Source organism: Papaver somniferum, unplaced genomic scaffold (genome assembly GCF_003573695.1).
Source record: "Papaver somniferum cultivar HN1 unplaced genomic scaffold, ASM357369v1 unplaced-scaffold_19, whole genome shotgun sequence".
Taxonomy (NCBI): Eukaryota; Viridiplantae; Streptophyta; class Magnoliopsida; order Ranunculales; family Papaveraceae; genus Papaver; species Papaver somniferum.
In genome coordinates, this window is record NW_020628818.1 from 19,405,439 (window position 1) to 19,422,584 (window position 17,146).

The 17,146-nt window shown below is 36.7% G+C and overlaps 1 protein-coding gene across 1 annotated transcript; it reads right to left on the minus strand.

The window, feature by feature from the left end:
* Nucleotides 1-8,724: 8,724 nt before the first annotated feature.
* LOC113338774 (ethylene-insensitive protein 2-like) lies at nt 8,725-15,738 on the minus strand. Its single transcript, XM_026584160.1, has 9 exons — nt 15,664-15,738; nt 14,987-15,122; nt 14,268-14,574; nt 13,440-13,526; nt 13,236-13,346; nt 12,936-13,148; nt 12,380-12,565; nt 9,655-12,264; nt 8,725-9,375 (listed from the first exon to the last, which is right to left on the minus strand). The coding sequence occupies exons 3-9, from the start codon at nt 14,508-14,510 to the stop codon at nt 9,016-9,018; spliced, it is 3,810 nt and encodes a 1,269-aa protein (XP_026439945.1). The 5' UTR covers nt 14,511-14,574; nt 14,987-15,122; nt 15,664-15,738; the 3' UTR covers nt 8,725-9,015.
* Nucleotides 15,739-17,146: the final 1,408 nt, after the last annotated feature.

The following is a 17,146-nucleotide window of genomic DNA, read 5'->3' on the forward strand; positions in this document are numbered from 1 at the left end:
TAATTTAATTGGAAATGCTCAACATAAGAAAATTTACGGAGCCACACAGTACTTTCACATAGAACTGGATCAGGAAAAGATAAATACTACGAAATATTCAAAGATTCATTCTATTTTTTATCAATATTTGTATAATGATATCATAGACTTAATCTTTGTAATCAAAAGTTCATCCTATATTCCATCAATATTTTCATAATGACACAATAGGCTTAACTTTTGACAAATATGGGACAATCATAGTTCGCGGACGCAAACACACATATCCCATAATAATATTTGCAGTATATGAAACCAATAAAGTACGGCAGAATTATCTTCCAAATAAACTTTAGAATTTAAATAAATAAATCTAAAAACATTGTAAGATGAAAATCGTTGGCAATAGCTATGTCTACTCACAATAATTGATATTCGAAACCCTAGTTATCCTTCTTAAAACACAAGAATAAATTCTCATAAGAAGTTTCCTAGACGTAAGCTTTCTCAGAGCATCTACTGATAATTACTTCTCATTATTGAAAAACCCATTGATTATGGGATCGTTCAAAATCTTCAGAAATATCAGTTAACTCACTAAGTTCTCTTTTAAGTCCACACAAGGTGTTCTTTGTTAGAGACAACTTACGTTCATAGTGAGCTGTCTTTTCTAAAGAGAAAATGATTTAAGATTTTAAATCGTTCCTTTTGTTGATGAAATCCTTCACCATACCTCTAAAGTTATTATCAAAATGACAAACAGACAAGAGGCATTTAGAGGAAGAACCTTCTTCATCATTTGTAGATCTCTCCTTTTTCTTCCTTGAGGAAATGATTCATTCACAAAGAAACACATTGACTGCTTCAACTGCATCCCTTTTTGTGGTACCTCTAGTTACAGGAGCCATGAAACTGTATCTTTCAAAGATAAAAGAAGTGAAGAGCATCAGATCACAAACGAATATAAATAGACAAATGGACTGCCAAACCTTAGAAGAACTTTGAAAAAGTATTTTACGGTTCATGATCCATTATCTATTTTAACTAAGAAGATATTTTCTTAATATATAAAAAATTAACAATTATACAAAACTTGAGAAACCTTGATGCAATCCTCATTTTCTCAAGTTAAAGATGAGGATGCAGACGTCACTAGAATTAGATAGTGACGGGGCGAGCCGAATGCTCACATCTTTTATCACATAGTGACTTATCAAGGTTTGTTGCATAAACAAACTTCTTACCTCGTCTGAATCTGGTTCTTTTCGATTTCTTCTTGTCTTCAGAAGTACCCTGTTGATTCCCCAAGGCAAGATTCATTCTTTGTATGTCATTTTGAAGTTTGGAAATTCTTTTGTTGTTCCTTTTGAATTTCAAACACTTATTTTGAACATGATTTGCATTTCCACAAAACCAACAAATTAAGGAAGATTTGTAGTCTTGCACATTTGCCTCCCGTTTATCACAACATTCATCATCAATTATTCCAAAACTGGCTGGAATAAGAGAGTTGTTTGTGCTCACAGTTTTTCTTTTGAACCCTAAATTGTTTGTGTTTCCAAAAGACTTCTGATCGAATAACATTATTGATATTTTTTCAGAACTTCCAGACAACCTTTGCAAGTCACACTTAAGAGTATTAATCTCTTTTTCCTTCATAGATGGGGTCCTGGTGAATTCATCATTAAGACAATCTATCTCAAGATTTTTCAACTGAAGTGATGATTCAAGTTTCTCCAACGAAGCCTTTAGTTGGATATTTTCTTGGTGAATTGCTTCGCACTTATCCAAGAATTCAAAAATCTCAGCGTCAGACTCAAACTCTGAATCAGAATTTGATTAGGAAGAAGTTTCTTCTATGAGAGCTTAAAATTCATTGCACACATCGGAATTATGCATGATATTGACAACCTGGGATGATTTTTCTTGTATTGAATCATCTGAAATATTAACTGGAGAGAGACGTTTCTCATATCTTTTGCTTCATTTAACAATACCCTTGATCTTTTATGTAATTAGTGATTTATCAAATCAACATGATTGGAGCAACTTTCATCATCCCAAGACAAGTTAGAAGATTCGCTTGTGTTGGTCACAACATTGAACGCATATTTTCTGACTGTGTTCTGATCAAGATCAAGTATTTTCAACTTCCCAACAAGAGTACATATGGAAAGCGTATCAAGGTTATTTCCTTCAATGATGGAATGTTTCTTAGAATCATATTTGATTGGCAACGATCTGAGAATTTTCATCACAATGTCCTTTTCAGGAATAGTCTTACCCAATGAAAAAATGCATTAACAATTTCAGACACTTCGTGATTAAACTCATCAAATGAATCTCCATCGGCCATACGAAGGTTTTCCCAATCAGAATTTAGGTTTTGAATCCTAGCTTCGTTTTAAGAGGTATTCCCTTTGAATACAGTTTTTAAGATATCCCACGCATCTTTAGACCGAGTGCACGTAGTCACATGGTGCTGAAGATCTGGGGTAATGGCATGAATGATAGCATTTAAACCGTCATAATTTTGCTTTGCAGCGAGAATCTCATTAGGTTCATATCTACCAATATCCTTTACAATAGAGACACCGTCTACTGTAACCATTGGAGGATCATAGCTATTAACAACATAAACCCATGATTAAAAATCACGCGGTTGAAGAAAGGCACGCATAACAATTTTCCACCATAAGTAATTTGAGCCATCGAAGACTGGTGGTACGTTTACTGAGATAGCACTTCTATTCATAGAGTCGGATCGCTACAAATACATACTTATAAGGTCTTAAACGTGTTTGCATGCTCTGATACCAATTGAAAAAGCTGGGGTCTAACAACCTCACCCAATATTTTGTTTAGGCAATCTATATGTACTAACTCCAATATAATTTTTAAGAGCACCAACTAATAAAGCGAGCTCAATCAAGAAATATATCCAAGAGTTATATCTCTGTTTCTTAATGTAATCAGCAAATCAAACAGATAGAAATCCGTGAGCTTGATTTTTATAAGAAACAAATTGGACGGTATCAAAAACCAATATACAAGTGTCAATCAATTCAATCAACAATCAAAGGTTGGATTCACAATTGCTTGAACTTACGCACAACCTGTGATATTTCAATTGTATAAACAAATATAATGCGGAAAAGAAATAACATAGACACCAGAAATTTTGTTAACGAGGAAACCACAAATGCAGAAAAACCCAGGGACCTAGTCCATATTTAAACACCACACTGTATTAAGCCGCTACAGACACTAGCCCAAGTTAACTTCGCACTGGAATGTAGTTTAGCCCCAACCAATATCACACTGATCAAGGTACGGTTGTGTTCCTTACGCCTATGAATCACAGAAGGACTATGTGCACTTGATTCCCTTAGCTGATCTCACCCACAACTAAGAGTTGCTACGACCCAAAGTTGAAGACTTGATAAACCAATCTGTCTCATACAGAAAAGTATATTGAATAGATAAATCTGTCTCCCACAGAAATACCTATGAGTTTTGTTCTGTCTTTTTATAAATCAAGGTGAACATGAACCAATTTATGCACCGGTCTGATATTACTGAAGAACAGCCTAGTAATATCAATCACCTCACAATAATCTTAATCGTATGGTAGCGAAACATGATATTGTGGAATCACAAACGATGAGACGAAGATGTTAGTGACTACTTTTTATCTTTCCTATCAGAGATTAAATATCGAGCAAATCTTAAAGAAGATAGTACTCAATACGATAGAAAACCGCAAGATCAGAACACGCAACTACAAAGAAAATAGTTGGGTCTGGCTTCACAATCCCAATGAAGTCTTCAATTCGTTAACCTACAGGGTTTTGGAAAAACCTAAGGCTAAAGGAGAATCGACACTAATCGCAACTAGTATCACACAAGAGGTGTGGGGATTAAATTTCCCAGTTGCTATAGTTCTCCCTTATATAGTCTTCAAATCAGGGTTTGCAATCAATGCTACCTTGGTAACAAAGCATTCAATATTCACCGTTAGATGAAAACCTGATTAGACTCAAGCTAATATCTTTCAACCGTTAGATCAAACTTAGCTTGTTACACACAAATGAAAAGTTATTTCATTTAGATATGAGTAACCATAACTAAACATGTGCACCTTGTTGGCTCAATAATAGTTAACCGAAGTTAGCCATATGAACACTTTCATATCAACCTTATTCATCTTAACCATAACTAGCTCAAATGACTCAAATTAAACTAGTTCTAGAGTTTTTCGGTTGTTTCTCATAGAGTATACAAGACACAATTGAAGCAAAATCGATTTTGATTCACTCGAATCAATTCGTGAACATTATAGCCACGGTTTGCAAAAGATTGCATTTCTTAATATATAAATGTATTAGTTCATGAACAAACCGATTTTAGAACATAACCTACTCAAGTATGCAAACAGGTACATATACCTAAGTGGTCGGACTAAGTTTGGGTTCGTCAATATGAGAACGGGCACGCATACCTCCAAACTTAGTTGAATTTTCGGACATGAACTTAACGCCAATACGCATACGGGTATGCATACTATGGTTCCCGGACTTGGAATAACATGCAACAGTTTAGCATACAAGTACGCATACTGTGTTATATCCAATCATGGTTAATTGTTCTAAACTCACATTTCAATCATTAAAATATTCATAGAAGACGACAATAGCTGTCTCACACAAACTATTAACTTCAAAGTAATTTTCAAGTGATCGAATGATCAATGCGAAACATTCCGAGTCCACATCAAATGACTATTTCACACAAATCATCTAAGTGTTACTAGGCGATTTTCACATGATCATCTTTTGACTTTCTTCAAGAATATAAGATGAACTTTGTTAAAGCGAAAGATTACGAACACATATTTCGAGTAATATGTACGCGAGTTAAACTCAGCTTGAAATATCAAATGTGTATAACCGAAGTATATGTAGCTATACGACTTTTGTCTCAAATAGGAGATAAAGTAGATAAACTTTTGAGTGATAGATGAGTTCAAGTCTTCACATACCTTTTGTTGATGAAGTTCCACAAGCTCCCCTTAATAGTTCTTCGTCTTCAATCGATGAACGCCGTGAAGTCTAATGCTCAACTACACTTACTATCCTAACCGATAATTAGCTATAAGTAGATTAGAAATCAAGACTTAGATGTTTTGGAAACTAAACTTGACAAACAAGCTTGAGATAATAACGCTTGCAAGTTCGACCGAGCAGTGCTCTAACAAATCCAATTGCACCAATTTTCAGAGAAGTCATACACCCTAAAAATCTAAGCAACAAACTCCTAACTAACAATACCAACTGCTTGAGCAATACAATTTTAGACCAACATTACCATGTTTCCTACTCACACCAATTTCATTAATCTGTTCAGAAGCCAAAGCAATATTTTCATATATATTTCTCCCCTTCATGAAAGTAACTTGTTCTTCAACAATCAATTTGTTAAGCACCATACTAAGCCGAGTGGCCAATATCTTTGTATGATTTTGCAAAAAAAGAAAAATATTACTCAAGCCAATAGGCCTATAATCCTTAATAGCATCAGATGCATTGTTCTTTGGAATAAACACAATAAAACTAGATTTAGTGCCATTTGGAATTATGCCAATAGTTGATAATAGCCTTAACTAAGTCCTCTTTAATAAAATCCAAACACTGCCTATAGAAAATATCTGAGAAGCCATTATGATCCGGTGCACTGTCAGCTCCCAAATCAAAAACAGCTTTTTTAATCTCCTTCATAGTTGTCACGGAATCCATAAGAGCACTTTCCTCCATAGTAATGCTCTCATGGTCTATGTCAAAAGTTTATGATCAATAAAAGCATCACCACTAGTAAACTTGTCTTTATAATAATTGAGAGTATAGTTATTAATTTCATCCTGTAAAAACAAAGTAGAGTCAGTGGAAATCTTACATTCAGAGATTATATTGGCTTCTCTTCATACGAATACTATTATGGGAAAATCTAGTGTTCTGATCACCGTCTTCCAACCAAGCTACTCTAGATTTCATCTTAAACATAACTGCCAATTCAGTTCTCACTTCCTCAATAGTTTGTTTAGCATCCATTACCCCAGTGAATTGGTACTCATCAGTCGGATCATAATCAAGCAAATCATTCTCGGTTTCAGCTTGTTTTAATCTAAATTAAACATCACCAAAAATAGTTGTTTCCCATATCTTCATAGTCTCCTTCAATCTTTTTTAATTTTCCAGCGAACACAAAGGAGGAGCACCATTGAGTTGCAGTTTCCAACTTTCTTTAACTAAATCCATAAAACCAAAATGAGAAAGCCACATCTTCTAGAAAGCAAAAAAAACTCTAGCTGGCCTTGGATTCTCAAAAGCAAAGCCAAAAAACGGAGAATAATCGGATGCAATTCCAAGCAAACCTTTGCACCTCCAATTTTCATACTTTCATAACCAACCATCATTAACAATGTCCCTGTTAAGTTTTGAAACAATTTTTTTATGGCCACCCTGAAAATTTGACCAAGTATACTTCTTACCAATATCATCAACTCCAACCAAACCATTATCATACATCCAACTCATACACTCATTACTATAAACATCTTTAGAAACCATACAACCTTTTTTCTCATCCAAATGCAGTTCAAATCACCAGTGACAAGCCATGGATTAGATAAAAAAAACAACCCCAATTGATACCATAACTGCTTTAAAGAAGGCATGCACAACAGAAATATAATTACCATCAAAATCCAAAGTAATAGCCTGCTTAGTACAAGAGAGAATACATGGACAAACTAAATTTATTTTTTTTCTGAGAACCCATATATTATTACCTTTAGCACCATCAACTTCATTAACGATCACATCTCGCTAAAATCATCCAGCCTCAAACTTCTCACAAATTGAGAAGTGCAGAAACCCATTGGTTCAGCAATACAAATAATACCAGATTTGTGTAAATTATATAACTCCTTAAGCTTGGAATTTGCACCATCCTTGGTCAATCCCTAAGCATTTCAGTAGATTACACGCATTAAACCTTATTTTTAGAGGGCTTGCTGAACCAGCTAATATATTTTGTTCCATCACTAATATAAGACTACCTATGTTCGATCAAAATATAGTTAGATCCACCATTGATATAAGATTACCTATGTTGGGTGAAGATAAACCTTTGATGGAAGCTAGATGATAACGACCACTTTTTCTGTCAAGACAGCATATAAAATTATCTTAGATGATTATCTTGTTGGAAACCAACCAAGAATAATCTAACTATGGCTTGGAACACTTTTTGGAAATGCAATCTTCCGTCTATAATTCAGCACTTCATATAGAAGCGTTTGCATAGTTGTTTTCCTACTAAAGACAAATTGGCTAGATATGCTCACTATGGTGATGTTAATAGTTGTGTGTGCGGCAATAGTACCGAAAACATGCATCTTATGTTTGTGGAGCATGAAGTCACGAGAAGGATATATGTTGGTATTAACTCTCAAATCCTATATGTACTAAACAATAATGACTTTCATACCTAGCTTTGTGATATATTTAAATATACTAACTCTCATTTGCAGGTTGACAAAACTACATTTGAAATAGTAAGTTTTACATCTTGGTAATCTAGAAATCTAGGTGTGCTAAACTAAGGTGAATGAGTCTGGAATCATTACAACCATCATTTATGAAATCATTAATTGGAAATCGAGTAATATATTTGTGGCAAATAATTTTAATGATATTGTTTCTACAATTCCTAAGCGATCTCTGTCTGAACATTTGGATGTTAAAATCATTTTTTGTGCCTTATATACTAGGAATTCTGGAGTATATGGATATGGACTGATATGTAGAACTGTTTCAGGGGACTGCAATGGACTGCGAGGAGGAGCGGGAAGAGCATTTAAACCCGGACCAAGATGAGGCCAGAGATTTTCTAGAAGCGTTGTTGTAGGCGAAAAAATAGGGGAAAACAAAAATTCACGTAGAAGAGATTGCAGCGATATGATTAGTGCTCTAAAAGGAAACTCAACAACAGTGAATTGGACTAACTTTAATCTCATATTTGATGCTTTAGTAATTTTAAGAGATTTTAAGTGGAAAATATACTTGATTTATTAGCGGCATGATCCAGTTAGACAACAACAATTTATAGGTTACTAGTCTCAAAAAAAAAAATTCTTTCCTGTTAAAAATAAAATAAATCAAATTAAACTAAGTCCACATTAAACTAATGGGAAGTGGCCGAATGCATAACAATAAAACGGATCTGAAGTCTAACGTGATTTTATACTACGCTCTGATGGCGAAACCAATGATTGAATAGTCCTGGCTCTAGCCGCCACCCCCATTCGTTTTTTCCCGTTTTATGTCGTAGTCACTAAATAGTTTCCATTTAGTCCACCAAATACTTCAATATTTTTATCAAAACTTTTATAGCGGCCCTATATATTTTTTTCTGTCCCCGCTAGTACGCTTTCCAGCAAACTTTCTCATGCTGTCCAAAATTCACGAGACGCTGACATGCGTCCAGCAAAGGACACAACTGCCCTTCATGAGAAAATAAATTATACAGCCGCCCCTACACACGTGATGCTCATACAGTTTCTCTTCCGGCTACAACTAGACCTAGGAGTGCTTACTCAAATCCCTCTCGGACCAGTCTAGGTAATTCATTGACACCACAAGCAAGTAGGACATAAAGAGCAAAAGATAACAAACAAAATGACAGAAGCTAAATTTTTATTTTTATTTTTCTTTCTGAGCTTTGATTTTCTGCAGAAATCTTTCAAAAAGTTTTACAGTACCATATTTTACATAGGTATAAGAATATCTGCAGTATAAACCTATCTATACACCACAACAGAGAGAAATTGGGTAATTGAGCGCACTGATTTGGAGCAATAGTTATAATGATTTCCAATATCAAACAGCTCCAAAAAATAATTAAAAAAAGACGAGAAAAAAAAACTGCTCCATGTAATCTAAGAAGGTATACCACGCATGAGGTGCGCTTTCAAGGTTACCAAACCCTGGAACGACCTCCTCCTTCATGGGTCCGAAACATTTTGTTAGAGAGACGGCGTTTGTAACGTTTGAGAACAGATGTCAAGTTCTCTTTACCTATAGGAAAAGCAACATCCCCTGCTCCAGTACCAGATCTACCCTTGCGGCTAGAAACCGCAATTTCGACATCCTTGATTATGTCAAGGACTGCAGTTGCAGTTGTGCATTTTGCTGTGCCTGATTTTGCAGCCGGTGTTAACACCTCGCCGCCTTCTACCGGTGAGCTTATTCTCTTAGCTTGTGTCACTGAGATTTGAAGACATGAGCAGGGGGACATAAGATTCCTGGGCTTTGAAAATGCCAGCTCAAGAATTCCCTGTTTCCACAATGGTTAAAACTTCAGCTACCACAACTCAGAAAATGAAATGGTAAAAATCACTGATCTTGAAAATAGAAAATGAATTATATCTAATTGTATCCAGGGCATCGGTTGTTCAGAATGAATAGCTAGGACCCATCGACCAGTATCAGATGGGTCACTAGATGCCCGATGGGCAGTTGAATGTCCTGTTGGGCCTCCCAGATACTACTTCAGATTTTATGAGTGAGTAGAGAGAGTAACTCAGGAAAATAAAGTACAGTATCGAGCTTTTACCTGAAGGCGATTGAGAACATATGTATACTTTCCCCATAGCTCGGGCCGGCTTTCCACAAGAGCCAATTCTAATATGCGTCGGATGCACCAGACCCCAAAGCTCACTATCAGATCCTTTTTCCAAATGCAACCCTCTCCGCAGTTAGGAACAGTAGAAAGCAAATCTTCAATGAAACTCATCTCATCATTCTTCAGTCCTGAGCCAAATTTTCTGTCAGAGGAAAGGTATTGGCGAGGAGACTCACTGGTTTCCTTTCTATGGGTCACTTCTCCAGCTTCAGCTTCACTGTGGAATCTCTCCCTCGCAGCCACTAGATCGATCAGATCCTCATCAACCCCACCATTCAGACTAAATAACCATTCTGATCCCTCTAATTTCAGGAGCCTCGTCATAGAACTTCTGAACAACTGAAGCAACAGAGCCTCTAATTCTGAATGAGAATTGATTTTCTGTGGAACTGAATTGGACTTTCCCACTTTCTGGGGTATACCTGTAATACCACCAAATGCCTGCTCAAAAGGATGTGGAGACCACGGAGACGTGGCTTCTGACTTGACCACGAGAGAACCCTTTATAATAGCTCTAGAGAAGGAGAATCCAGGATCTAAATAAAGTCCACACAAACTCTTTTCAATACCATATGCACCTTGTCGAGGAAATGCAAGCCCTGAATTGCGGGGCAAGCTGTGGTACTTCTTCGTGAAGGCCAGAGAACCAACATCTTGAACAAATCCGGACGAATAAGGACCATCATAATAAGATTGCTCTGCATTTAGCCCGTTATTCTGGGGAGCTGCTGGATTCTGCATACTAGTTGCGTGTACAGAGGTGAACCTGTTTAGTGGTTTCTGGGACAGAGCATGATTAAGCTGATCCATATAGTTTGGCGGGCCAAGAGATGAGGAATGAGAGGTTGGTGAATCCAGATGACCATTCAAGGAATTAGGGGATTCCATCTCTGCATGAATTCGAGCATAACAAGATGCGACTCGGTAATCATCTTCAGTTGACTGCTGATAGCTCAACTTACCCAAGCCTGCTGAAGATGGTGGCACATGCAAACTAGAATAACACTTTTCACCATAATCAATTACATTTAGAGACGCACTTTGCGGAAATGCATCTGCCAATTGCATTTTTGTATACAGCAAGGGAGATCTTGATTGAATACCATTAGGTGACGTTAAACTGCCCAACGTCCTGTGTTGGCTGGGCAGGTCATAAGAATTAGGGTTGGCCAGGAATTCAGATTCTCTTTCAGCTACTGAAGGTACAAACATCGATGCTCCCAATCCTGTAGAACCCACATTCATAGAAGCAGCGGGATTTGGATTCTGTCTAAATAAGATATCTAATTTCTTGGCCTTTGCCTTTTGACTTGCCTGCCCATGAAGGTCAAACAACTGCTCCCAAAAATCGTCAAGAATAGATGCTAATTGACGCCTAGCACCACGGCCCAATCCACTCAATCTTGAAAGGCTTCCAGCAACAATACTTTCTTCACATTTCTCACTAACACCACTAATATATCCTGGACCCTCCAAATTATTCTGCTCATCACCATCCTTCTCAACTAGCAAACATCCCTCCTCAACTTGCAAACATCCCTCACTAGTTTGGGTCGTTTGAACTAGGTGAAGGGGTTCGTTCATCTTAGAAGTAGCATCTTCCGTAGTTGGAACAGGGTCGAGAAGTTCGTTCATTTCTGAAGTAGCCTCTTCCAAATATCCAGCATCAAGAAAATCCTTATCCACTATTTCCACCCCAGTGAGCTTCATAGCAGGTTGCAAATTTTCTAGATCACATGTCGGGAAAGTCTGGTTTGTAGCACATATCCCCTCGGAAGCAACGGGCTGAGGTTCCAGATCAGAAGAATTCACAAGTGTATCAGAAGAATTGAAGTCAAAAGTTGAATCGTCAGATTGACTCCCGATAGCTTTATCAATAACAAAATCTTCAGTATCAGGTTCCTCTTGAGTAAATTTAACCCCAAATGTGGCATTTCCTTTCCCTTTTGCAGATGGCTCCCAACTCCCTATCTGCTCATCCTCTAGCTTAGCACCTTCAGACTTCAGAGGTGTGATCGCTAAACCGACCAAAAAAGCCAGTGAGACAGAAGCAGTGAATAGAAGAATAACAAATGGAAGTGTCATACTACTTCCAGCATTCCACCTAAAGGTACCCACCCAGTCACTACTTCCGAATAAAATCTCCACAACAAGAATAAGTTTTAACCCAAGCATTTCCATGAAAGTACTCAAAGTCAAGAACTCCAGAAATGAGGAAATCTTTAGGGAACCCATTATCGAACTCGATGAGGCCACTCGAAAAAGGGGGATTACAGAGGATGGAAGCAGCATAGCAAGAACAACTTGACTGAAAATAAGAAGTTCGTATATCCCTTCAGCCCCTGAATTCCCAGCACAATAAAGAGCCGAAACAAGAGAAAGAAGTCTGATTGTTGTGCGGTGAAGCCAAAGAGGTGTATCCAACCTAAAGAATTCAAGCAAGACTACTTGGCCACCAAGACTCCAAGTTAATCCTGTTAGCACGCTTGAGATGAACAAGAGTAGAAAAAACGCAATATGTGCTGCGGGACTCTTCAATACCTGTCCAAAAAGATACAAAGAAAACAAACACGTAAGTGAAAGCTACGAAGTATAACTAGATAGAAAGCATGTCATGAATGGAATCACTTAGTTAGAGACAAGTGGCAAAGTCAACCTGGTCCATTAGCAGAAGTGCGTCATGAAAAGTTAGCACAACCAGATCGGCGCTGTTGAAAAAAGACGCTGCTGAGCTCATCAAAACATAATTCACCAGATAAATTCCACTAAAAATACATAAGATTGAAACAAAATGGTCATGACATAAGGCACTCTTGGACATATTTGGTGGTCCCTGCCATTTCTGCAAATAGATGAAAGATGAAACAAGGATTAGAAGACTGACAATCGAATACGAATTAATCTTAGAAACTAAACAACACCAACAAAGCAAGAAAATGGAAGGATGGTAACATGACAAGTTTATTTGAATACACAATTCATTATGGATAATGCACAGATGTCAAGGAGTCAAGAATCTGAAATAACACTCAGATGAAATTGCACGAGGAGAAGCATCAGAATCATATGATACATCTTGCCTACTATAAGAACAACAACTCATGACACGTAAAACAGAAAGGTAAGAAAACTGAACATCAGAACAACGCCAGGCTTAAGGTACCCAACATAAATCAACAGAAAGAGGAAATCGAGGGTAAGAATCAGGTTACCTGTACAAGAGAAGAGTAGAGGTAAAAGTTGTGAGGCATAACATTAGCTCCAAGAAGACTCATAAGCACGAAAGCACTCTCCCCACTGAACCTTGTAAGCATTCCATTCATGACAATCGGGACTTCAGATTGGCTCATAAGAACTCCAAAAACATAAAAAAGCAGTACAAAGCCTGCTGTACCGACGAAATAAGTTTCTGCCTTGCATCTTGCCTGAACGTGGCATCACAAGGAAAACATTATAACAGGAGTTTATCATTTTTGTTGGTATGAAAAGAATATGCAGCGAATTAAACTTACCAACAGGCTGGTAAAAACTGGGAATAAGACAAAATCGAATGCAGTAAGAAGTATAGAAGTACGGAAATCCACCCCAAGAAGAAGATTTAATCCGTGAGCAATGCCCAGAACCTAGCACAATTAAAAAACAAAAATAACTGTTATGGTCCATGATTCCAGGCATACTATAAAGCATTAAATAAGTTATAGAAGCCTGATAATTACCATAGTCAGGTCTGAAATAACTATTGAAATCTCTGCTTGAACTCCAAAGAATAAGCATATTGACTTGTCGTATTCCTGATTGTAAATCTATATGAAACAGGTTACGAGAGCACAATAGAAACCAAAAAATGAGAATCACATATAGGTAAATAAAACAGCTGTTTGATTGCAACATATACAAAGGTCTTGAGATTGTTGCCAAAAAATCGAAACAATGTTAACAGTCCCAAATGTCAAGTTAAACTTAAATAATGTTTTTCTATATTTGAAAACTGACAAAAAAAATTCAAAGTGTTTGTGTTTCAGTTTGTGCACACGCGTAGAAGAAAAGAAATACTTTTTGGATTGTATCTTCCGCACTATTTATGATGGATCCCTTTCTACGTCTAAACAAGCATCAAATCTCAAAATTGATAAAGATGGATTACCACATAAAAATAGCATTAACACTTGCTTAAGAATATGACTTTAGATAATTATAGTTCTGGTAACATTTGCATAAACAGCATTTCCATATTAATCATGTTTAAAATGGTATGGCACCATTTAGATGACATCTGACTGAGGACAGTAACAGTGCTAATTACGTGCGAAATGACATAAACATGTATCTCCACAATTGATGAAGGAAGGCATTTAGTTACCATATATGTATATGAAATTTGGTCATACACGTGTTTTGGTGAATAGAGATCGGCTTCTAGTTTTCAAGGGTATTACGTATTTAAAATGGTATGTATGTACAGATTTAGATAGCCATAGATTCAATTCCTTTCAGGAGAACCGAAACTAACATTAACTAGATAAAACAGCCAGAGCAAGGGTTACCTGCGCAAGATTCTTTCCGGTGACCACACCAATATGAGCAGCCAAGTAATGACACAAGATAGCAGCACAATTGATGACAAGTAATAGCAACACGAGGTCAAACCCAAAACTTGCACCTCCCTCAATAACTGCAGCCCACTTCCCAGGGTCAATGTATCCCGTTGAAATCAAGAGTACAGGTCCAACAGCTTGGAACAGCCGAGTACCCATTAAATTCTCAGTCCTCCTATTCTTAGCTTCCATATTTTCCGGGGAGTCTTCAGGTGAGTTTGCAACCCCACGTGCAAGGAAATGATCGATTACACACCTGTATTAAAACAATAAATGTTCTAACGAATTGCTAGTTCAAGAGTACGCTGATCATAAATAACACTTTACATCAAATCAAATCCGTTGAGACAGATTATAGGTCATTATTCAATAGAAAATTCTTGACATATGATCAACCATCTTCAAACAATAATGCGAGTTAGGTCCCTTTCAGATATGTTTGCATCCATTATGAACAATGGTAGCATATTTAGAAAGCTCTTGTAAAGTACTCCCAAATCCAAAATCTAACTTCTCGTCAAAGCACATTTATTTGTTAGGTTTGGTTGGATGAAAGACCCCCTCAAAGATGGTAACAAAAGTGTCAAACAGTAAACTATCTAATCATCAGCAACGAATAGAACCCGGAGATAAGAAAGACTTAATAACCTAACGAGATAGTTACTTGCCCGTCAATCAATCATTGGGTATTAAAAACCATGAGAGCCTTATCAGAACACATACACCAGCTTTTTGCAGCTTCCCAATCCTAAACCGGATTCACTTGGCAAAAATTCCAAAGCTACTTCATCTAAGTTAACCTGCCTGCACCACCACCAATAAAAATAAAAATCAGAAACCAATCAAACTCTAGTTACCTGCAATTGAATATCACAAACAACTCCATTACTTCCACAGACACAAACTAAGCACCATATTGCCCAAAACACTAACAACCCTAGCAAAGCTTGTTTCTATTGTACACAACAATTCACAGTCAATACCTACAAGTAAGAGCCCTAAAACAACAAAATCAAGTTCGAATCCACAGACAAAATAAAAATGATCAATCTAATAGCCAATTCTAAGGATGTAAGAAGGACAAACACTAATCCAATGAAACCCAGGTCAAAAACAATGTAGGAAAGCAAAACGCAACTCCCAGAACTCCCATTAGAATCACCAAAACTACAATCCCAAGAAACAGAATCCAAAAACAACCCTAAAATAAAAAATTAATCATTTTAGTGACAATCTCCAAAAGGGAAAAAACAATATCCCCCAAACCTAAACAAATACCCTACAAAAACCCCAAACAGCAACATAAAAATGAAAAGAAAAAAACAACAAAATCAAAAGAACATACCAGTTATGATGAAGATTCTCTTCCTTTCTGATGCTGAAGATTCAGAAAAAGAGTTCAGCCTCAGTGTTGCTGTCTTTCAATGGGAAGGAAAAAAAAAAGGTACTGCAGAGACTAAGACAGGAAAAGGGGGAGACATAAATAACGGTAGAAATTATGACAGAGTCCAAATAGAGAAACTTTCACATGTTTCATATGGACCGTTGGTTTTTTCACTGCGAATTTCTATGATTATCTTTGGGTGATCTATGGTTGAGATTAATTTTCAGATATAAAGTGTAATGTTTTTTGTTCCTACATTTTAGGACTTATCCCTGGGGATTTAAATTCTTGGCAATTTGGGAGATTTATTTCCTTTTGGGAAGTCATTTGAGGCATTTTAATGCTTTATTAACCAAAAAAAAATATAGAGAAAATAAATGATATGTTGGATATTTTAATTAATATGTTGGGTTTAGATTTTTTTTTCTAAACCTTAGTATGAAAATATTTATTCGCGCTTCGCGCAGTGTTCGAATATTTTTATATCTAGCATCATCGTAATTAACTAATTTTAATTTCATCTTGGGGTACTCAGAGTCTATAAGGCATGACTATTATGGTCGTCCAAGATTCAGTTTAAAAACCGTTTTAAAAGTGTTGCCTTTTCAACATCAGATCCAAACATTTGCTTGGATCCTATCTTGAACCAATACATGAGAGACCAATGGCTTGGCGCTCGAAAATCAGCTGTAGTGACCAATGGTTAGGCGCTCAGAAACATACTCTCGGAGAAAATGATGTTTAGCCTCTAACAATATGGCGCTCAGCATCTAATCATGAGGCGCTCCTGTTGGGCGCCAAATGGTTAGTCTCTCAGAATAAATATTTGTAGACCATTTTTTTTAGCTACACCCTGTTTACCAGTTTGGTTTGGTGTTTTGATCAGGTTGACTGGGTCAAGCGCCAAATAGTTTGGCGCTTTGTCAGAATCGCCCAATGGTTAGATGTTGAGCGTCCAACGGTTAGACGCTTCTCCTGGATATCTTGAACAACCATAACGACTAGGAGGCCGCCTTGAACCATCTTGAGCGTTGTATCTTGGACCACCATAGTGATTAGTCTAAGGTATGTAAGCTCGAGCGAGTATTGGATTGTCGATAAGCCTTTTAAAAATACAATTTCTAACTTTGTCGATCAGTTAGAAACAAATAAGTGAATTTACTTTTTTATTGAATTAGTTTGTATTTGGAAATTTGTACAAAATTTTATCTGTTTTTAGCTGGTTTGCGAAATAAGTTGTTTCCCACGTAGAAAACAAGCTACTTGATAAAGAGCATAGTTAATTTGTGATTCTATGTAATTTTGTTAAATTTAAATAACCACATCCAGAGCAAAATGATTTATTAGAACAAAAAATACTTCACACACGTCAAAGAAAACTATGGAAAAGTTGACCACACATGGACCGACCGCTGCTAGTTTTTTTGGGTAGTGGGCTCACCAC